This window comes from Hydractinia symbiolongicarpus, chromosome 14, assembly GCF_029227915.1.
Source record: "Hydractinia symbiolongicarpus strain clone_291-10 chromosome 14, HSymV2.1, whole genome shotgun sequence".
Lineage (NCBI taxonomy): Eukaryota > Metazoa > Cnidaria > Hydrozoa > Anthoathecata > Hydractiniidae > Hydractinia > Hydractinia symbiolongicarpus.
In genome coordinates, this window is record NC_079888.1 from 19,404,485 (window position 1) to 19,427,422 (window position 22,938).

The 22,938-nt window shown below is 35.0% G+C and overlaps 2 protein-coding genes across 2 annotated transcripts; both read right to left on the reverse strand.

Moving 5' to 3' along the window:
• Positions 1-14,277: 14,277 nt before the first annotated feature.
• Positions 14,278-15,231, reverse strand: LOC130626083 (uncharacterized). Its single transcript, XM_057441190.1, has 3 exons — positions 15,159-15,231; positions 14,970-15,073; positions 14,278-14,777 (listed from the first exon to the last, which is right to left on the reverse strand). Exons 2-3 carry the CDS (start codon positions 15,033-15,035, stop codon positions 14,370-14,372), a joined length of 474 nt encoding a protein of 157 aa, XP_057297173.1. The 5' UTR covers positions 15,036-15,073; positions 15,159-15,231; the 3' UTR covers positions 14,278-14,369.
• A 753-nt stretch (positions 15,232-15,984) lies between these two features.
• LOC130626085 (uncharacterized) lies at positions 15,985-20,623 on the reverse strand. The gene is made up of 4 exons (XM_057441191.1): positions 20,093-20,623; positions 19,301-19,518; positions 19,064-19,199; positions 15,985-17,988 (listed from the first exon to the last, which is right to left on the reverse strand). The coding sequence occupies exons 1-4, from the start codon at positions 20,418-20,420 to the stop codon at positions 17,657-17,659; spliced, it is 1,014 nt and encodes a 337-aa protein (XP_057297174.1). The 5' UTR covers positions 20,421-20,623; the 3' UTR covers positions 15,985-17,656.
• Between the last annotated feature and the right edge of the window lie 2,315 nt (positions 20,624-22,938).

A 22,938-nucleotide genomic window follows, 5' to 3' on the forward strand; every position in this document is an offset into this window, starting at 1 on the left:
AAATGTCATTTTAGGCCAAAATTGGTCCAAAAATTAAAACCACTTCATTTTCGGCCAAATTTGGTACAGTTAACAAATAAAGTATGCTGAAAAAGATGATGATACAAAAGTTTGATTTTTTGTCACCTAAATGTCAATTCAGGCCTAAAATTGTCCAAAAATTTAAACTACTTTATTTTGGACAAAAATTAGCACAGTTAATAAAAAAGTATGCTAATTTTGATTTTTTGTCAACTAAATGCTGTTTAAGACTATAAACGTTTCAATCGCAAGACTTTCAACCATGAATGATAGGCTGTATTTTTTGTTAGCAATTTCTTTTAAAATGTGAGTTTATTATGACACGTTTCGTTTTGTTTACGTTTGTTGTAAGATATAATGTCACTTGTGTGCTTTATCTTCAGAGCTTCATGCATTAAACCTCTTCAAATGTTTGGCACGACAACACAACGAATTAGCAGGTCATCAATTTTTTTTTATTAGCGAACGGAAATTCTTAGAGCCCCCAGGGCTTCTTGTTCGAATTTTAAAAGGGTCAGGTTAAAGTTACTTCAAGTCACAACATTTCTTTCAAATATACAACCTATCAAGTTGCTAGAATAAATGCAAGCTTATTTCTGTAAAAAACACAACAATAAAATTTATGGTATTTGTATTCATCTTAGATGTTTTTAATTATTTATTACTTTCCATCCAATACTTTATAACGTCGCATAAATTCGTTGGTAAGAAATCTTTAACTTAAAGATTATATGAGATTATATAAGTGCAAAGTAAAAATGACTCAGCTATTTTTTTGGAAAATTTTCGCGGCTTTTATTTACTAACCAATCCGCGTTTCTCATAACAACAGGCATTCCCCTCAAGAAAACGCAAAATGGCAGACACAGACACAACAATGTGCGACGTACACTAGCTCTATTTATAAGGAAAAAATTAAATTCTGATTTGTGTAATATAATCCCAAAGAGCCCTGGGGAAGAGGATGAGGCTTGTTAAAATCGTTCTGCGTATTGCGTTGTTTCTAAATAAAGAATTGCACTTCAAATATTCACGACTGCGTCAGCAGTATAAGAGGATGGTTTGGTGTAGAATAACCTTCTTTTATTCAACAGAATCAACGCAGTAAATAAAATTTCTTTCAAGGTTTCAATCAATTTAATCACTAAAATAAAAATATCTTTTCATTACAAACATAAACGTGAATTATTTATAGCGTTTGACGAAAATTCAGCCACATGGTTTAACATGCGAAAACGATTTTATTTCTGACTTATTTACCCTATGAAATCAACCACAAAAAACTCAACCAAACATATTCATTTTAGACTTAATGACGTAGATTTTAAGTAAAAATTAATGAATGTTCAATATAACGGTATAAACCAAAAGCAAGACTCGATCAGGGACCCCTACAATGGAGTATGAATTTGTTAAATAAATGGAATCCCATTGAAAAAGGAATCCTGGATAGAAGTGAATATTTTTTCATTTCTTCCGAATTTATAATAATCTATTTCGTTTTTGACATTAATTTCAAATTCAATATTTACTAGAATATTAACTATCCATATTTACCTTTTGATCTACAAATGCTTTTTTAAGTAACATTTAAAAGAATTCTCAGTAATAGAAAATTGGCAAGCAAGATAATTAAAAATGGGGAAAATCAGTTTTTTAGCCGCTTTGGATGTAAAAAAACTTAATTTCTCGCAATTTGCGTAGAGCCTGTGTGTATTTGGTTATTATAAATTCTTCTTGTAAAATTTTTCTCAAAAAGTTGTACTTGTAAAACCGTTTTTATAAAATTCTGTTCTACCTGTAAAATCGGACAGCCCCACTTCAGGAGGATTTTACTTTTGAAGGGAACTCGGTCATGTTTTACGCTTTGAACCAACTGTCAATATTTCACTTAAATTGAAGGCAGGAGTCAATATATGTCGTGTTGAATGACAGTGAATAATTGATTCGAAACAAAGAACAGAAAAACATGCAACAAAACTCACGAAATGCCTTTACTGCATCTGCTCGGGTATCAATATGATTGGTTAGCTTCTCACACGTGATTAGAAACAACACTGCTTATTGGTTATATTTCTGGGTAACAATGGGTATTGTTTTCAAAAATTTCATCCCATATATGATTTTTCACACAAGGATCAGTAATTTTTTTGTTCAACTGTTCATTGGAGGTGTTACACACAGAAAGTATGGCTTTCAAAGTTTTGACTTTAATCTTATTGCTTGTTGCTATCAAATACATTCTCACAGAAGGTAAACTTTACCTCATCCACAACGTTAATGACATCAAAAATGGAAAGATCATAAAACATTCGAAAGGTTTCACAAGAACAACTTGTTTGTTAAAATGCCGAAACAATCAAGATTGTGACACGGCATATTTCAAAGCAGATCAGGGTAATAACGCAATCGGAGAGTGTTGGTTTGTCCAAGATGGAGGTGACAATGAGTTGGAGTTACCAAACATATCAGATGGTGGAAAAGTGGAGTCCTTTGAGGTAGAAAAAAATTATAAATAATTGATATAATAATTTCACCCCAATCGTGCCCAGGAATGCAATCTGGGAGGGGGAGCTAAAAAACCCTTCGCCCAATTTTTTAATAACTTTTAAAGCGTACCTGGGGTTAAATTTGGTGTTGTTTATAAGAAGAAGTTGTATGAAAAAACAAAAGCAATTTAAAATCTGAAACATGCTTAAAAATATTTTACATAATACAAAGCTAATATAACTAACATGAAGATATATTTGTGTTTGTACTCCTTTGTTAAAAATGAGAAGATTTTGAGGCTTCTCTAAGCTCAGTGTTCTTAGAAAGAACACTGAGCTTTTACCTACATATATATTTTTTATAATTAAAATATTCTTACATCACGAAAACAACATGGCATAAAAAAGGTTGATTATTTTGATTTTTTGTCTGTTTTTTTGTCATCAACAAGGCAAACGGACCTGGGAACGAGATTGGCATTATGTTACAAAAGCTGCCATTTTTTATTATTATAACAGAGTAGTAACATTTTCGTTTCTAGAATGTTTCTTCTTGTGGGGCTAAGAAGAAAAACACGTGCTCTAATGGTATGATTTAAATAATATATACTCATGGTTTATTCATGTTTATTTTAATTCATTTTAATTATACAGTTTTTATTTTGTATTCATGTTAGTCAATATGTACAATTAACTTATTCAGGTTTGGACTTGAATTTTCAATTCACAGTTTCCAATGAAAAGTTTAAAGCTTCAATTGCAACTATATACTACACAAGTAACTTTTAAGTTTTTACCTTTTGGGCGTTATAACCCCATTTCCAGTAAATAGTCTAAAAGGGAAAAACTCCCTGAGAACGAGGTTGAGATTTTCTTCGTAATGATCTTTTTTGCTTATAAATATCTTATTTTCGTGAAGAACAAAATTTTTTTGAATTTTTTTAGTTGAGAAAAGAATAATAAGCGCTTGAGTATATATGTGTTTTATAACATTCTTACATAGCTATCACGAAAACAAAATGGCATAAAAAAAGATTTAAATTTTTTTATTTTCTGTGTTCAAATTTTGACCTTTGAAATTGTTAATTACATTAACGGTTGCCGCCAATAGCTAACAAAAGCCAACTTGGTTTGTACATATTTTGTTGATTTGCGACGTCACGCGGTGTACATTGGTCAACAGGTTTGCAAGACGCTGGATGATGATTTAGTCACTTTTTCGTCTTCTAAAGGTGGTGATTTATCGAAAATCGAATCGTAAATCACAAATTGGACAAGTTGGCCAAATTGGATCGTGTATCATGTAATTTAATCGAAAGGTTTTTAACCAATCAAATTGCTTAAAATCAGTACATCAAATGCGCGTTACGAAAAATGTGAGTTTCATATGAAAAATAACATTGTCTTCAAAAAAGGATAAAAAAGAAGTTAACAACTTTTTTATCAGTATATGGAAGAAGCGCTTTGGAGCGTAATACTAGAAGACATCCGAAGAAAATGAAATAATGTTCTTCTTGCTCTAACTGGAATTCGTTTAATAACGTATCACGTACTTCCAAATAAGGTCTTTTTTGCAGTCATTTTTTTTGCTGGAATAATAACTGCAACGGCAGTCAATTCATCTTCGTCTTTGACTTTTTAAAGACATTTTATTGAAAAAGAAGTATCAAAAATCTGTTCTCATTTATCACCTGTTAAGTTTCGATTTTATTTTAATGCTCAATAGAACTTCGACAAATAGAATTCGAATAATTGGATCGTGCATCATCGCCTTAGGAGTGATTTAAATTTCTCGCTAGGTTCGAGCGAAGAAGACAAGCTTAATTCTAATAGAAAAACATCTCCGTAGAAAAAATATTGCATATAAAAAAGGGTGAAGTGTGCGGTGAAAAATATAACGGGCTGGCCAGATAGATTCGCGATAACACATTTGCTGATAAAAGTTTAATATCAAGGTTAAGAAAAACTTGAATGGAAATATTATTTGCCTGAAAAAACGGTGTGATTTTCTTTAGTTAAAAAAGAACATTATGTATATAAATTCCAGTATAGTTTTAAACATTCATTATTAATTTTTATAATTTTATATTACCAAATTCTAGTAGACGCTGTTGATAAGTTCTCACAACAGTCCAAACTTAATCAGTCCGTCCGTCCGTCCGTCCGTCCGTCCGTCCGTCCGTCCGTCCGTCCGTCCGTCCGTCCGTCCGTCCGTCCGTCCGTCCGTCCGTCCGTCCGTCCGTCCGTCCGTCCGTCCGTCCGTCCGTCCGTCCGTCCGTCCGTCCGTCCGTCCGTCCGTCCGTCCGTCCGTCCGTCCGTCCGTCCGTCCGTCCGTCCGTCCGTCCGTCCGTCCGTCCGTCCGTCCGTCCGTCCGTCCGTCCGTCCGTCCGTCCGTCCGTCCGTCCGTCCGTCCGTCCGTCCGTCCGTCCGTCCGTCCGTCCGTCCGTCCGTCCGTCCGTCCGTCCGTCCGTCCGTCCGTCCGTCCGTCCGTCCGTCCGTCCATCCGTCCGTCCGTCCGTCGGTATAAAAAGGACCGGCGAAGCCGTGGATTTTTCCACGGGCTAACGACTAGTGTATTTAAATTCCGACATAGTGTTAAATACTCATTAATAATGGTTATATTTTATTCTAGCCGACGGTTGGGAATTACAAGCAACAAATGTTTGTTTTGGTGCAAAGGATGATACTTATGGTAACTTTACAATAAAGCATACTGGCACCATCACAAAGTTGAAACTTGAACATACAGGTGAAGAAGCTACGTTGAATTGCGGACCTACACCTAACCCTGGTTCTCGATGGGGATGTAATCATGATGACAAACATGACATGATTTTTACTGCGATCACTGACAAAGAAAATACAATCATAATTCCGAATTCAAATCCGTCATATCATTACACTCTTCTTGGATATCACCATAACTCGCCATATCTTCAATTTATTGATCTGAACATACCTGGAAAATATGGAGATGAATTAAGAATATGGTACCTTGAAGATTTAAGAGATTATACTGAGCATAATAACGGGGGAAGATCATGTGCACATGTGTACGTAATGTTCAGCGAGTAACATTTCTCTGCACAAATGTTCGCAACAAATTATTATTTACATGCAGGTTTTTGCTTAAAGAAACTTATGTATAGGATAAAAACGTTTTTTGACATTCTAAGTTTGCGTGTATTTGTTGTAAATCTTTGAAAGTTTAGCTACGAATTATAGCGTTCATACCAACCTTATTTCCTTAATAATTTTATTTAAAGTTATGGTATTTAAATAAACATTTTAATGCATAAAATTATTAAATTTTATTATAATTCGTGTGATGGATGTATATACCCGAAGAAAAGAATCATGTTACAAAGAAAAACAAAGAAATATTGTTATTTAATTAAAGTGCTGGTTGTGCAGCTGGTGTATTAAAATGTAGAATATTTCAACTCTTTAACAGAATAGTCAACTTTACCTAAAGTATTGATTTTGTGCGAATGTTTTTCGCAAATATTGAGTTGATGTATGTTTTTATAAGAAGTCTTACCACTAGCGTACTTACAAAGATTTTTTAACTTTTTTAAACGTTTTAGTTCAAAACATTTCTTACAGGGTTTTCCAACCTCCAACTTTTTGGTAAGGAAAATGATTTCTCGGTCGTATCATTCAGACTTTTAAAATCTGGATAAAGAAAATTCAGGTTACGCTTGTTGCTCCATTTCAATTCAAGATAAAACTTTGAAATCAAGATTGAATTATTTTTTCTGACTCACGATACCCTCTCCTTCAGTTTCTTTTCTCTTTTTGCATATCTCTCGTAATAAGTTTCTTATAAAAAATGTGTATTGTAAATTGTACTTCTCATTTTATTTAATTGTTTTTGTTGACGAAAAAAAAGATTTCTTGTATACTCTGATTTTTTATTGTTAGTTCATACTGCGGGTTAAGATATGAGATATTAAAACACACGTCTTCACTTAACGTTTGAAAAGGGCAAAATTGTGTATGTATGTCCTCTCAAATGCGAGAGTTTGACACAATGAGGCGCCACTTTATTACTAATTTAACGTTCTTATGAGAGTTTGACCGTTGGGAGATGAAACTATTGATCTAATTCTGGATCTGATGGCACATACTAATTTCAACGTTTTTAGTACTTGTGGAGTTACAGAATAGAACAGGCCCAAAGATGACCACGCTGAATCGTTTTACCACCGCTTTTTAATATTTCCGTATTATGCATGATAAACTTTGATTAACAAATTCACAAGGGTACAGATGAATCGCCATGAAATGGGTGTTTTCAAGCTGAGCGGTTTTTTTTTTCGAAAAGTTGGCTTTTATTTTAAATATTTATCAATTTTCGTTGTCGTGCGTCTGTTATACCACAGCACAAATTAATTACAGTGGACTCTGTCTATCTCGACTTCTCTCTATCTCTAACAATAGTCTCAGTTCATTGGACATTCAGATACAAACAAGGAAAACAGTAGATGCCATCCGTCAAAAAGGAAACTTGAAACAAAATTACGAAATAATGAGTGTTCCTATCCAGAATTTTTATTTATCTAATAGTAAACTATTAATTTGCCTGTTTGTTAAATTTTCTACATTGTTCACAACATCGACTATAGTAAAACCAACATTTTGCACGAAGGCATCAGGAAATTTATCAATAAAAACTTCTTTTTAATGTGGGATTTATAATTCGAAAGGTGAGCCTTCCAAGCAACGGTGGATCCAACAGCTTGCTTACCACATAATTAACAAAAAGCAACGTTTTTAACACTCTTTGAACTGCAACTTTTCCGATTTTAATGTCTCATGACTTACCAAAGTTTCCTGGCTACAAGGAACTTTTTTATCTACACAAATTTGGTATTCCCAGTATTTATTATCAAGGTCGTCGTTCTAACTATATCAACAACGTCACATCTTCATCAATATCTTCGACACTTTCTTCAACTATCGCCACTAATCCAATGTCCTCAATACCGAGATCCTTGCCTCTGCAGTTTCAATAGGCCACAGCAAACACATCTTTTTCACCGTCTCGACTAGCTGTTCTTCGAAATCAGCTGGCTGTCTCAGAACAGGAAGAGCAATCCCTTAGCCAAAACTTGCAAACAGAAAAGCAACACCTTCTGACTCAGATTGCTGCTCGACATTCCGAATTAGTTAGGCTCCGATCAGCATTTTCCAGAAATGACTGCCTGGCACAAACTTCAAGCACTTCTCCTCCGTTGCAACAATCTATTAATCAAACCAATAATCTCCGCCCTCCAGCTATTGATGTACAACCGCCTTGTTTTTGCCTTGCTGCCTTGCTTTGCTTTCCTTCTTGCACTGCAACAGTCCACCTATTTGTTGATCAATCGCACTGTCTTATTTCCACAATAACAAAACGGTTCTTATCGGATGTTTTTCGCCGGCAAGAAGGCCGTAGTTTGAAATTATTCTTGCACCCTGCACTTTCTTCCAACACTGGAGATGTTAAGCCTCATCGTAATTGTGTCCCCTCCTTCGTCCTTCGTTCGAGCAGGAGAACGTTATTTTTACCGATTCTGGTTCGCAAACTACGTTTGTGTTGGCCATTGGTAATAAGACTAGAATTTATTTCTGTCTTGTTACTTTAACCCGTTTAATGCCTTAAGTAAGAGGAATTCAGATGGGTTCCCTACACATATCTCTCAAGGCATAAACATTTGACGTAATTTTAACTGCAAAAAAGGTTGAAAGAAAACAGTTTGTAAATTCAACCACGTCTGCAACCGCAGGGTTGGTAAACAGGCTTGTGGCAAACCGCATACTGGGCTAAACCATATTTTTGAAAATTGACTACCCCCGAATTTCGCAATCCTCCTAATGTTGATAAGGACCGATGAACTGGCAAGCCGTGTTCGCTAGAACTTTGTTTTACTCTAAACAACAAAGCAAGTTTAATTTTTTCTTGCGAGAAAAGTTTACGTGAAAATTAATCGTGACATCGGGCTGAGCACTTATTACGGGTATACAATGTCAAACATCCGTTTAGGCGTAACATCCTTGTCCATAAAAAATTATCTCAACTTTTGTTTAAATAAAAACACAGGAAATAGCCTATGTCGTTAACACTAGACTGAGCGCTTAATACAGTACTTTTTATTTATTTTCTCTTTCTATAAAGTGGATATATAATATACAATAAACCATTCTAGACACATTAAAAAAATATAGTTTAAATTTGTTAGCCTTGGGCTAATTAAAATCGACTTTCCTAAAATAAAGTTTAAAAAAATAAGAGATTTATATCTCTTATATTAATACGGAGCTTCTGTCTGTGACTTTTGCAAAGTGGATAAAATTTCTTTGATTAAGTCTATAAAACATCGCTTATAAATTTGTTCTGTACATTACCAAACTTTGGCGTTAAGCAATATTAACGTCAAAGGAGAGTATATCAAGATTAGTGAAGCCATTGCATTGCACTTTTAAATTTAAGGCTAAATAACTTGGAAACGGGTGGAAATAATTGACGTCATCTCCTGCGTGGGTAACTAGGGACCACTTGGGAGCTATTTGGGTAAGTTTTCCAAACCTGGGTCCCCAAATCCGTTTCGGAATGCACGGGTTGATGACGTCATCAAAAAACCTTCAAACCCTAATATCTTTGCAACCGTTTATCAAATGTACATGATTCTATACATTTTCTTGATCAGTGCTTCAAGATCTATACGATGAAGAAAACAGGCATACAAATTTCTGAGCAAACTTTAAATGACGGTTGTTTTTCTCTGTTATCCTGCCTAAGTGGATTTTTCCACGGGCCTTATCGACTACCTATATAATAATACGCCAGTTCTGTCTGTCTGCCTGTCTGTGACTTTTGCAAAGTGGATTATATTCTTCACAATTTTCTTTAACAAATTCTATAAAACATCGCCTATAAAATTGTTCTGTAATTTACCAAACTTTAACGTTAAAATAGTATTGACGTCAAAGGAAAGTTAATTAACATTTGAAGTCATTACAGTGCACTTAAAACTTTGAGGCCAAATAACTTGGAAACGAGGTGGTGACGTCAATGATTTTTCATCGCATGGGTAACTAGGGACCACCTGGTACCAATTTGGGTAAGTTTCCTAAACCTAGGTCCCCAAATCCGTTTCGGAATGGACGGGTTGATGACATCATTAAAAAAACCTTCAAAATCTAATATCTCTGCAACCGTTTGTCAAAAGTACATGATCCTATACATTTTTTTGATCAACATTTCAAGATCTATAGGATTAAGGTCACAGGTATACAAATTTCTGAAAAAAATTTTCGGGGTTTTGACGACATTTGCTGATGTCAGCAAAATTTCTAAACCCTTATATCTCATTAACCGCTCATCAAAAGCACATGATCATATACATTTTCTTAATCAGCAGTTTACGTTCTACACAATAGACGCAATGAATAAACTGAATTTCGTCAATTTTTTTTGTATATGCACTGCTGACATCAGCAAAAAGTCTAAAATAACCAATTTTTACATTGTCCTCCTGCCTAAGTGGATTTTTCCACGGGTTTTTTCGACTAGTTATAATAACAAGAAGCTAGTTCGTATATCCTACGGTACAAATATATGTGGCACAGAGACGACAACTGCACTGAATAAACGGAATGGTGTTTAGCCCGTGTTCGAATAAGGACAACGAAGGGGCATTTCGGACAGGAAGTTTCTCCCATAATTTAGACGCAATACAAGAGACGCTTAATAGGCCATACTTTGTGGTACGAATTCTGTGCCTTTCAAGAGAACTTGATGCACGGAAACTATATGCAGTTTTTTTGAATGCAAAACATCATGTAGGAGAAATTCTGTTTGCGAAGATGTAGACAACGTACATCAATACCCACATAGTCAGAATTTTATTTGTTTACAGTTTGACTCGGCAAGCGTTTTGTGATTGAGAAAGTTGGTGACGAACTTCCTTTTCGCTAGACTATCGGCAGAGTTGATCGTCACGTCCCCGTGAGTAAGTACACAAAGGACCGACGCAAGCTAAAACAACTGCTAGTCAAAGTTGTATTACAAAACAGCCTAGCACTTGCATTCACGCAACTTTGTCCCAGGGACCCATAGGAAAGATAAAATGCGTACGCAACAGCAAAAGCAAGCATAAATAAAGTAAATAAAACGGTTGATATCAAAAGAGCTTTACATGCCCTGTGATCGAAGTTAAAAATGGAGCGAATGCGATGAGGTTCGGGCGCACGAATCGGAAAGCAGAAGGTAGCGCGGGAAGCGAAATAGAAGTCCGTAAATTCCTGCATTGTACCAATATAAAAGAGAAGCCCTAGGTGGAACGTAAAGCGCGCACCGAAATTTGTGCAGGACCTATACTCCAACGCAAGAACTCGGTTGACTAAGATTAAAAATTATCACATGTTTTTTTCAACGTTGATCAAAACAGTAGTAGTTGTAAAAAGTGTTCATCTTGTATCAAAACTCGTTTTGAAAGAGTACCAACTTTATTAATGAGTCCGCGCAGCACGTTGTTTCTTAGCTGTTTACAAGGCTGAAAAAAAGAATGTTTTCTGGCGCTACTTCTATTATTCTTATGCCAAATGGTGTAGACATTTATTAATTGTTCACATAAACTCAGTTGTAATAGTTTACTCTTTTTCTTTGGCTTTTAGTTTTCATTAATTGGATTTACGGGAGCATATGTTTAAGGGGTCTTTTTTCATTCAGCGGATGACGTCAAACTGCGTTTGAAAAAATTATCAAAAAATGGCAGCTTTCGGTAGGGCAGCATAGTAAAAACACAAGAAAATGTGGCTTTATATTTGCCTTTATATATTTATATTTCTTTATATTTGCTTTTATATTTTCGAAGTTTACTTAATAAATATTAAATTCCCAATTCTCGAAATAGTGTAAACACAATAAGATAAACTTTTTTTGAAATCCTAAAGCCTGTGTTATATTACAGTAAAAGGTGTACCTAGCTACCTAACACTGCTTTTAGCATAAAAAAAGTTATTTGTAATTTTTTTGCTGCTACTTTATTTGGCTACTTTCACTTTGTAGCCAGATGTAGCTAGCTAGCTAACGACAGCCACGACCACGTGTGAGTAGAAATCAGATTGGCAAAGATAAAACAAAAATAGTGTTGTAAAGAATAAAATCTCTTACAAAAAACTGAGGAAAACCTTTACGGGCTAGCTAGCTAGCTGTCTGTCTTTAGGATGCTACCCCAAAATTCGTAGCCAAAAGCTTTTAAAAGACCAAAAGGTCAAACGGAGACCTACAAACCTAACACTGACCACGAGCACGATTTGGTTGTGTCGATCCTTTCGCTAAATTTCAGACTGCCTTTTTTGTCATTTGCCGGAGAGTTAGAAAGTTGAAAGTGCCGATGTGATAATAAACGCAGGCAAAAATAATTTAACAATTGAAAACCGCCGGCAACAAAATTTTAAGGCTTGCTGAATGGTTTTCAGCTGCCCAAATGCGCTGAAAGCGGACACATTAAATAAATCTCCACCGTGCAGTACAAAAATAGTCCGTATTTTGGTGAGACCGTGACACGACACTTTTTTGCATTCGAACAGACAGATAACGGCTATTAATAAAGAGTTATATTTTGTAAGTTTGTCCTATCTAAAACAATAGAACTGCACTCAACAATTGTAGGTTTTTTATGTGTGGGTTTTAGCTATAATAAAGCTGAAGTATTATTTTCCCTTTTGGCACATTTTCAGGCTTTAATTGTGATATCCTTTTAAAACTCAGATTGATAATAAATACGCAGGGTATTAATTCTGTGTAAACCGGATCGTGAGATATCAAAATTTGTGGGGTAATTATTGTATTCGTGCCATGTCAAGAAATATGAAAATGTGTCAAGCTGAGCTTCATTACCATTTACCCTAAAATAATGGTGCCTAACATAGTTGATTTGAAAATTTTTTAACTTTAAACAAATCATTTTGTTTAATAAATTGTAACTATTTTTTTCCTTTCTTCAGTCAATTCCATTTTTTTTCTAAAATCTTCATCACCCTCCCTTATAATGCTTCTTAGGGTGTCAGCTAGCTAGCTAGATAGCTACATTAATTCACTTTTTTTCACAACAGTTTTTTCAGTATATGTATCTTTTTATCGTCGTAACATAACAGAACCAAAGAAACAGTACGATCATGACCAACTCTGTTTGTCAGAAACAAAAATATATTGTTCCTTTCGCTTTTTTTTTAGTTTCGCCACCACTTTTTCACTTACCAGAAATCCTAGTTTGATCTTGACGCCATGTAGCCTTTGCTTACTTAACACAGCTTACCTTGGGTTATCAAAAGAAATCTTATCCAGATGTCAAAAAGAATAAGAAAAAATGAGCAGGAAAATGATGAGAGGAGGAGGATGATGAGCAGGTTATAATCAAAGAAATATTTGATCCTCTTGTGGAAAAAATCACAATCTGCTTACGTTACAAGATATTGATGTCCCTTTTTGTTTAACACTTTTGAAACCTTTTCATACAGAATGGCTATTCGATTGCTATAACTACATCACGACAACAGCAACAAAATATATCATTCTAAGTGGAAAGAAAATTTCCAGCATGTGATTGATGGGGTAGAGACGCTTGTCCCGTTTTACGATAATGACCTGCTCATAGGTCAAGAAATCAATTTTTAATGCTATAGTAAATCAAAGAGCAGTTTTCAAGTCGAAATTTCCGTCTGTAATAAATCTGATAGCGACTAGTGTGAATGGAAAAACAAAGACGATATTAATCTTAATCGCAACGCTTTTGACGCTTTCAACAAAAACGCAGATTTGTAATTAAACAAATTCATACGGCGCGGTCGGGTCCTGCTAAATTGACTTTTAGGGAAAAAATAATAATGGCGGCGCTTTTTCTTGGGTAGGTTGGTAGCTAAATTTAACTTTACCCTTTCCCTCCCCCTCCCATCACTACAATCCTCCTAAAGCAACCTCGGCAATAGTGAACTGTTCAACTTTATAAAAACAGGAATCCATAATGGTAGACTAAGTAGGGACAAACGAACTCAAAAAATATCTATGGCTAATGGCTTTGTTAATTAATCCAACTAAAACTTAATCAAACCTTTCAAACATTTTTGAAAAGCATTCAGCCTAAAAAAAAAGAAAATGTTTGCAAAGATTAATTTTTTTCCTTTTGCTATCACAGCGGTGTTAAAACAACAGCACTAAGTGGTTAGACTAAATTTGGGACTGGCAGAATTAGGGCCGGCGTTAATAGGACCGATAAGGTGGAGAAATGACGTGAATATCTTATATACTATAGCCATATTGCTTGCGGAAGAACATTCCTTATGATGGTCAGAAGAAAACCAGGAGGTTAATCAACTTGTGCAGGTCACCTATCTTTACACTCTAAATACACGGACGGCTGATTCCACTAATTCCAAATTTTTAACCCTATTCCTGCTGGACTATTGGAGGCTCCTAAATGCTGCCACCCTCTCTGTAATTTTAAAAGTTGTTGCTTAATAGACAAGGAACTTTGAAAGAGTGTTGCACAGGCCTTAAGTAGAACCTTCGATAAACAAACAGGAACTTGCTGGGCGTGAAAGGAAATATCTAAGCTCGCAAGCAAAAATTGTAAATTACCTTGCCATAAAAATGACGATGAGGATCTGCGCAACTGAAGGAGACTATAAAAGTAATTTTAAATTACATGCGCGTTTTTATTTCAATTCATTGACAATGATAAGTCACATATACATAGTTTTAACCTTCTTAATTATTTGAACGAGAACACCCTCGGTCTTGTCTTACTCATATAAAACAGATTCGTGTGAATTCTAGTGATCATGATATATAACAATATTCATGTTACGCTGTTACACCTTGACCTCGTCAGTATGAACATATATTGGATTTTTTTCATGGCAATTCTTCACGTACAGTGGATTTTGCGAAACGTCGTGGGATACGGCATACGTATATTCCGACATCGTTGGGTTTTCACTAACGTTAATCTGACAAGTCGGATATAAATATTCGTGTGATGTTACATCGCTCTTGATGTTAGGAACAGCATAGGACGATGAGTATATTGGATTTCTTGCAATTTCACTGGATTTATTTTCATGAGTGTCATAGGAAGGATTAGTGACATCTTGTTTTTTACTTTTTATCGATTGTCCGTCATCATTGGCTATAACGACATGCTTGGTTTTACCGCCATCTTTGTTTAGTCCGCCATCTTTCGAGTGTTCGTAGTAAGGGTTGCAGGTTTCTTTAGTATTCTAACGAAAGAAAGAAAAATAAGATTAATATTATCCTAGTTTTTACCCCAGGAATTTTCTGCATCCTTCGCACAAGATTCCTTCTCTGCGCGGAATCGGACAAAAACTGCTACGTCACAATTTTGAGATGATTGATAAATGATATCCGCCATATTGATCCTAACCGATGTAACAGATAAATGTTTCGTGTACCTCGTCTTGAAGACCAGCCATATTTGAATACGCATAATCGTACGGGGAATCGTTTCGTGATCTCATCAATGGTTGTTGTATTGTCTGGTATTGGTGAGATTTTTCTAAAGTAAAAATTTGTAGTAACACAGCTGATGTGTAGCCACAAAAGTTTTTTAAAACCGAAAAAATTCAAAATTCCTTTCTCACCTTTTTCATGTAAAAATAATGTAGCAATTGGATCTCCTGAAAAAACACAGCAAAAGAAGTGTTAATACTAACGCTATCAACAAAATTATAAACCAACAATGAGCATTTTTATTTTTTGGATAATATAATATAGATTTATAATTTGATTATCTTCAGGTCTCAAATGCAAAATGAAACAAGATTAAAAATCAATGAATAAATATGTTCTTATATCTTCTGTAGACAGGGAAACTTTTATTAAGCTGTTAACTATTTGTAGTAAAGATGTTATAATGTTGACAAACAATGGTTTACACCGCAAAATAGATGATTTAGCAATAGGCAGTCCTCTGGCGCCCATGGTAGCCAATGGCCGGTTGAGTAGTTTAATTCAACAATCCAACAAAAGAGATGATTCGTTATTGCATAGTCGATACATGGATGATATTTTACGAGAAGTTAAAAGGAATCTGATAGATTGGTAAAAATGAATTCCTTACACCCCACATTAAAATTTACTGTAGAATGATAGAAGAATGAGTCGATCGCATTTCTTGATATGCAAAAAATTAACACTGGATATAAGTTAATTTCCACTTGATATACAAAGTCCAATGATACGGGACTGCTAATAAACTTTCATTCACTTGCACCTTTGAAATATAAGAATTCAGTGGTTATTGGTATGATCCACAGGATCTTCAGAAATTGCAGTTCTCAAAAAATCCTTAAGCTTACAGCGAGCAAAAACAATTCTTGAGAAAAATAGGTGTCCAAAGTCTTCTGTTTGCTCTATTATAAGAGACACTTTGAAGCAAATAATTATTTGAAAAAGAATGTGTTGAGTCTGAGGAAAGGAAGGAAGAAGAAGATAGAAAATTTTGATTATTGAAGGGAAGATCTCAGACCAATCTAAAAAATATCTTACGAAATTAAAGCGCTATTGTCAGGTTATTTTCACTTTAAAGAAATTTTAAATTGTTATACCCTCGTAAAATCATCTGCGGATAAATCTCTCAAAAGTGGTGTTGTTTACAAGATTCCATACCCGCGATGCAATTCGTGTTATGTCGGCCGGATGCACTCAGTGAACCGTCTAAATGACTCTTGAAGCATTGTTACTCATTGTGTTTTTTTGCTTTTTGCATTTTCTTATGTAAGCCAATGTCTTAAAATTGATATCAGTGATAATGGTTTCATCTACTGTTTGTACTTGCAGTAATTTATCAAATTACATAGTTCAGCTGGAACGTCGTTTTGTTTAAAACAGTCAACAATCGAATTTCTAGGACCAGCAGAGTTTGAGTCATAGCTTATATTACGTAATCTTTTAACACCTTGGTTGAACTCACCTGAATTACTTGTTGCCATTTCAACCACTGCGTTGTCTTTCTTTCTAAAGAAGTGAATAATTTTAAAAATTAAGTTTTAAAAGAGATAGGATTGGGTTCACTACGGCAAATAAAATCGCACACTGGACCGACCTCGGTGTATAACTATTCTCTTATGGAGTGATACTTTGAAAAAGGTATCTAAATGTAGCATGGGTACAAGCAAAGAAAAACAAATAAACAAATAAACTTACGTCGGAATGGATTTTTCACATATTTTGCGTACAATGATGAAAAGGAACAAAACAGTGACAATCAATGCTGCGCAAGTTACACCAATAATAACTGCCATTTTTCCACTGCCAGTGTCTTCACGCTCACTTCTTACAGCAACCTATATCAATTACAATATTTAGTTATTTTTTCTATTAGGTCATACGTGTGATCAAATCAGAAATGCAACTTTCCGCGAAAAGAAATTTGCGATTTATCGACCATATTCCCGGTTTTTTTCCACAAAATGTACCAGTATCAGTCATCGCGAAAAATAACTTTTTTAAAATTGACAGACAGGCGAACCTAAAGACCAACTTTCCGTGTCTTAACATATCCTACCTATCATTCGCTATAGTTGCATTTTATTAATTTTGATTTCTCGGCATCTGCAAAAATTAATTCACACCAAAAAATTTGTAAACACCCAATTTAAGAAAAGGTATTTTCATAAAGTGAAGATAAAAAAGTGCAAAAGAAATTCGCGGAAATTACCTCAATTACGGTTTGGGTAGTTCATTAATGCAAAATGGTCTTTCGTCAAGTACTAAAAGCTACTCAACTCCGCCCAGCTCTCGATTTATGTTCTTGTATTTCCAATACATGTAAGGGCTAATGTATATTTCAATCGATAACCTTATTCCATACTGACTATGGCATTATTTACAGATTTTTATGACTACAATATTTGGTAAATTTTTGAGGGAATTAGGGAACAAGAATTTTGTTTTTTGGAAATAAAAACCTACCGAATTTAATTTTATATAGTCCTTTTAATGTTCCACAGCTTTTTTGGAAGTATTTAATACAAAATAGATAAATTATCTAACATTTGCCCTGTGTTTACCTTTTCAAGATGCTAAGGTTTTTTTTAGGACAGAAAGGGGTTTTCCTGTTTAAATATGCCTAAATTTATTAACCGAAAGACTTTATTTCATTTGCCAATTCGCAAAAGCACGCGAAAACCTCTCTGCAGTAACTTAAGGATTGCATTCTTCTTTTTACCTCCGTTTTGCTCGACGTAATCCATCCCAACGTTGTTGTGCTTTTACTAAAAGACGTTTCAGTTGTAACGGCTAACGTTTCAGTTTTAGCGGCTGACGTTTCTCTCCTGACGGATGGCGATACATTTGTTGAGATAGTCGTAGATATTGTGCGGACTAACGCTTCAGTTGTGACAGTAGTCGGTGAATTCGTAACAAAAGTACGTTCTGTTGTTGTTACTGTTTTTTGTGTCGGAAAGGTTTCTAGAAAAATGTGAGTGAGAATGATATTAACCTGAATATATAATCAAATATTCAGGTTAACAAATGTTAAAATTTAGGAATAACAAAAATAATATATAAATATAAAACAACTGGAACTTTCTGATTTCTTTTGAAGATTCATACATTTGAAAATTACGAGCATAGCTACTTCTCGTTTACTAGAATACAACATAGTAACTTTGCCGTCTCCACACCGCAGCTTGTTTATTTCATGCCCGTTGTATAGTAATTTAATTACTTCGTGCTAAGAGGAAAACAAGGATGCAAAGAATACCGATACGGGAAATATACATGCGATAGGCGATTTCCTATGAATTTTCCACTGGCTAGTAACTACTATACCTAACTAGTATAACAACTAGTACGAACAAACGGTACCGAGGATGAATTTCCTGTCTATAAAAACTATATGTACATTTTTTTCAATATCCTCCCAATAGAAAACATCGCATTAAATACACTGCAGGCTATATGCTGCAATAGCACAACTTTTCAAGGTGTGTAGAACAATGAAACAATATTTAAAATCAGCTAGTTGTGTGTATTATAGCATGCAATTCTTTACTGCTTAGCTATATAGGAATTAGAATACACCCCTCTCTCGACAAATAATTTCTCAGGGATTTTTAATGGAAGTGTAGGAAAGCAGGTAGTGAAGATCTCTAAGAAGAAGCCGAAATCAGTAATAACTAACGGGCGGCCATTGTTATGAATCAACGAATTCGCTTGCCCGTCGAAACAAAATGAATAAACAGACAAAATACGACCATCATTATAGAGACTAGTCAATTACTCATTAATAAATTACTTCCTTTGCGAGTTGCGAGGGACCTATAAAAAAGCGCTTTGAACCAACAAAATAATGGTAGTCATATATAACTTATGAAAAAATCCAAAGTTTTCCTATCAGCAAAATCATTTACTTAGCTAGAATATCATACAAATGTAATATAAAACTTCAAATGCTTCCAGTCATCTTTACATTGCGTTAATCTTAAAAGAGATAAAAATACTAAGAAGAGAAGAGACAAAATTAGTTCTCTGTTCTACTTACTGCTATTGTCTACGTAAACTCCTTCTATTGTCATTAGAAATGGTATTGTTAGGTGCGAATTTCCATCTTTGCACTGAAGAGGTAATTTTACTAACATTCCGTATGCTTTGGCGAGATCTCTTTTCGAAGCAGTGTACTATAAAGCAATCGAAATTAATTAATACCAGGGAGAAATGACCACGCATATGCATAAAACGCAAGATCGTGCAATAACAAAGCAACTATGTTCACACTTACTTTCAAACAAAGCGACCTTGTTGTGTTTCTTACCAACTCAAAGTAGTCCATAAATTGGAAATCAATTCCGCCAGTTACAATGTTAATAAAATACATTCCACCCAAATTACAATCGGTGACACCATCAATGGGAAGTGAAAAGCTAACGCAAGAATTCAACGTATCCTCGCCGACTAATGGGATAATATCGTTTCGTACCGAAAATGTAACTAATTTAACTAAACAGATAAGCAGTTGAAAATCAAAAGATAAGAAATATGGATGCTTAATCAATGACTTTTTATCGGTTTAACTCTCGTACTCAAAAGTATTAGAAACGAGGCTTACAACAGGTAAAGTAGTAAGCCCGTTTGCCAGCTGAACACAAAGACGCCAATCGTCTTAAAGTCTATTCCAGTAACCTTAAAGTTTTGTGTATGCAGATGCTACATCCTCGATTTGGAGTTTTTAACTTGATCAAAATGTTTTAATGACGACACGCCTGTTGTCATGATTATTTACTGAATAATAGAGGTAGTTTAAAAAAACATTTAGTTAAAAAAAAATTAATTTTAGCTTCCACCACCACTCTTCCCTCAATACACACTCTATCTTGGCTTATCACAGTCCTGTTCAAAATATAAAAAGTGCAACAAGCCCTGGAAACGAGATTGAGAGTTAACAACATTTTTAATTTTGTCAGAATTAAAGTTATCGGTACAAGACTGGCAATAAGGCTTGACCTTAAGTACCACAATACAATTTATCCACTTAGGATGGAGAAAACGAATAAATGATATGTGAAGCTTTTACCTTTTAAGATTTTCTCAATTTCCATTTTACTTTTACATCCGTGGAGGTATGAGTAAAAAACCGTCTTGGTATTGCAGCTACAATGGGTACAAGGAACTCCACCGCAGCTAGCATTTCTTAAACTGCAGAATGAAGTATCATTATACGGGTTGGTGAACTCATCAATGGATTGATATATGGATGAAGAACGTTTACGCTCTACTACTACCAGTAAATTGGCTGTACTGATGCCGAGTACTGTGCACACGAAGTATTGAAGCTTGTACATACTAATGAAGAATAAATATAAAAAGTAAATGAATAAATAAATCAAAATAGAATATGACATCTAAACGCTAAATGTTTAAATAAATAGCTAATTAACAAAAAACAACAACAAGGAAACGAACGAGCGAGAGAAAGCGTAACACGAAATATAAAACAAAACACATTGTTTGCTTCGAGCCTGTTACCCAGGGCCTATTACCTACAGCGATTATTGCATATCGCGCGCTTTCAATTTTTGAGCAGAATTAACGCACGAGAGTAATAAGTGCAAACTGAAAAAGAAAAGACAAAACAAAAACACATTCTGTGTTTGATACTAACTTTTCTTAGCCGCGCAAAAATTAAAGGTTGCGCAAAATTTAACCAAGCAGCAGCAAAAATGTTTTCAAAACTTTTTCCAAATCTGACACTGTCTACAATCTCTAGGCATAAGCCAGACTGCAGTTTTGTATAGAAGACTAGGTTTGTCATTATATTTTTAGATAAAATGCTGATTAGGCTTGATCCGGCGTATTTTTATATTCCACAACGTGGTAAGAATAGGGCAAATGTCCCGCATTTTACACCATCGTAACTCAACCGGTGCGACTCGGTATGTATAATATATGTTACTAACAAGGCCTCTTAAAATATCACAAACAATCTGTGAATAATAATATAGCCTGTCAAGCATGTTGTATATACAAAACTGCCATAAATTGTAACAGCGGTGATAACAGTAAAACATCGTTCCCAGGATCCACCGACCCCTGATCCTTATAACGGAGCGGTCAACAATTTTCGCTGCTATAAGTTAATCAAAATGGCGCAGAAACGAGGGCGAATACCGGTAATTACCGGCTCCCAAAAATTTGTCATGTATAACAACAAAACAGTTGTTTAGTAAACCTTTCTGGTTTTTTTTTACTAAACAGTGCTTTATTTTTTCTTATGCACAACAAAATTTTGTTGACACTACCATACTGTTGTCAGAAATTAATTTGGCGTAATTACACTTTTAGTTTTCGGCGGTGTTCATGTCCTCGTTGTGAAGAAATAATTCTTCGCTCGTACAACAAATGTCTCCTGTAGGTGAAAATGATTTATCTAAAGAATTATAAAAGGAAAGCGAAGAAGGGAAAAATTTATGGGTACCGTCGTTGATTTTGAAGTGCTACATTGCCAACATGGCAAGCGTTTGTGGATAAAGAAAACCGTTTTTAGCCAAACTTGTGCTATTCGAAGTTACCATCTTTAGATCGCGGACAAACTGATGAGCGACGGTTGTCATTATGAATTAACGAAAATCCACCCGTATGTACTATTTTATGCATTACTTAGCACGACCCTGGACTTGCGAACACCCATACAAATTGCGGTTATTAACATTTGTCCCGTTTGGTCTAAAAATAGAGCGACTAGTCGTTAGCCTTGGAGATCTCCAAAAAGAACCTCACGAGAATTCGCCTGTTGCTATCAAAAGTACCATTTCTAGCTTACGGGAATTTGCCAGTCGAGTGGGAAAAATATATATGCTCTTTCTCCCTCGCACACAACATACAGAAAATGGGGTATTATTAATATAGGGAAAATTGCAACACCTAAAAAGGGAAAATTGCAACACCTAAAAAAATATTTTACCTACATTATAAAAAGTTAGCCATGTCAACTATTAGCGCTTTTAAATTTTATACAATGTAGTATTACTCAACTGCATCTAGCAACCATCTTTGTACGACATTTTAACAAAATAAAAAACGATCTATTTATCCTCAGTGCGATAGGTAAACAAATGCCATAAAAACTAATATACCCAACAAATAAAAAACAACCTAGGTACTAGAGTTCTCCTGGTTTGCCTTATACGATGATACTTATTAGCACAGAACACTGGAACCGAAGTGTGGTAACGTGAATAGTTTCCGTGACGTCACCATGTATTTTTAGTGCAGAATTTTTTTAAACCATATATGCCAACTCCAACGTCTTGTAAGCCTAGGTAAACATAAATACGCGAACAAGTTTAAAATTCTTCGTATTTCTGTGTTGACAGGCTTTATCCTACCAAACGTGGAAATAACTATTTGTTTAACCTATAGCAGGCGCTATTCTTCTACCCCGCCTTATTCCGTGTGTTCTTATGGTCTTAATACAAGCCGTTATCATAGGGCGGCGAAATTCGTCTTAAAAACAAACTATTTTGAGTGCGAACTTGCTTATATCCGCCACTGATGGATGACTATGTTTATACTGCTGTAGTATTCTGACTGGACGTTTATGTATCGCACAGGTGTCCGTCCGTTTAAGTCTTTACCCTAGATGATTAGACGCCCCCATGAATTTAAAATCTGGATTTACTGCAGTTTGTACATGTTTACACTATTTCAGAAAGATATTTATTTTTGCATTGCGCAATTTTTATTCAATAAAGAAGACCTAAGCTCGTCCCAGGCTCCATGTGATCTGATTAAACATAAAAAAGAAGCCGTGATAATAAAACCGATGCCGAGAAGATAATCTGGGAGATGTTTGCTGGTTGCAGTGATATAAAGCAAATGGATAACCTTTTTTATACCCCATCGTTAGTAAAAAGTGCTGTA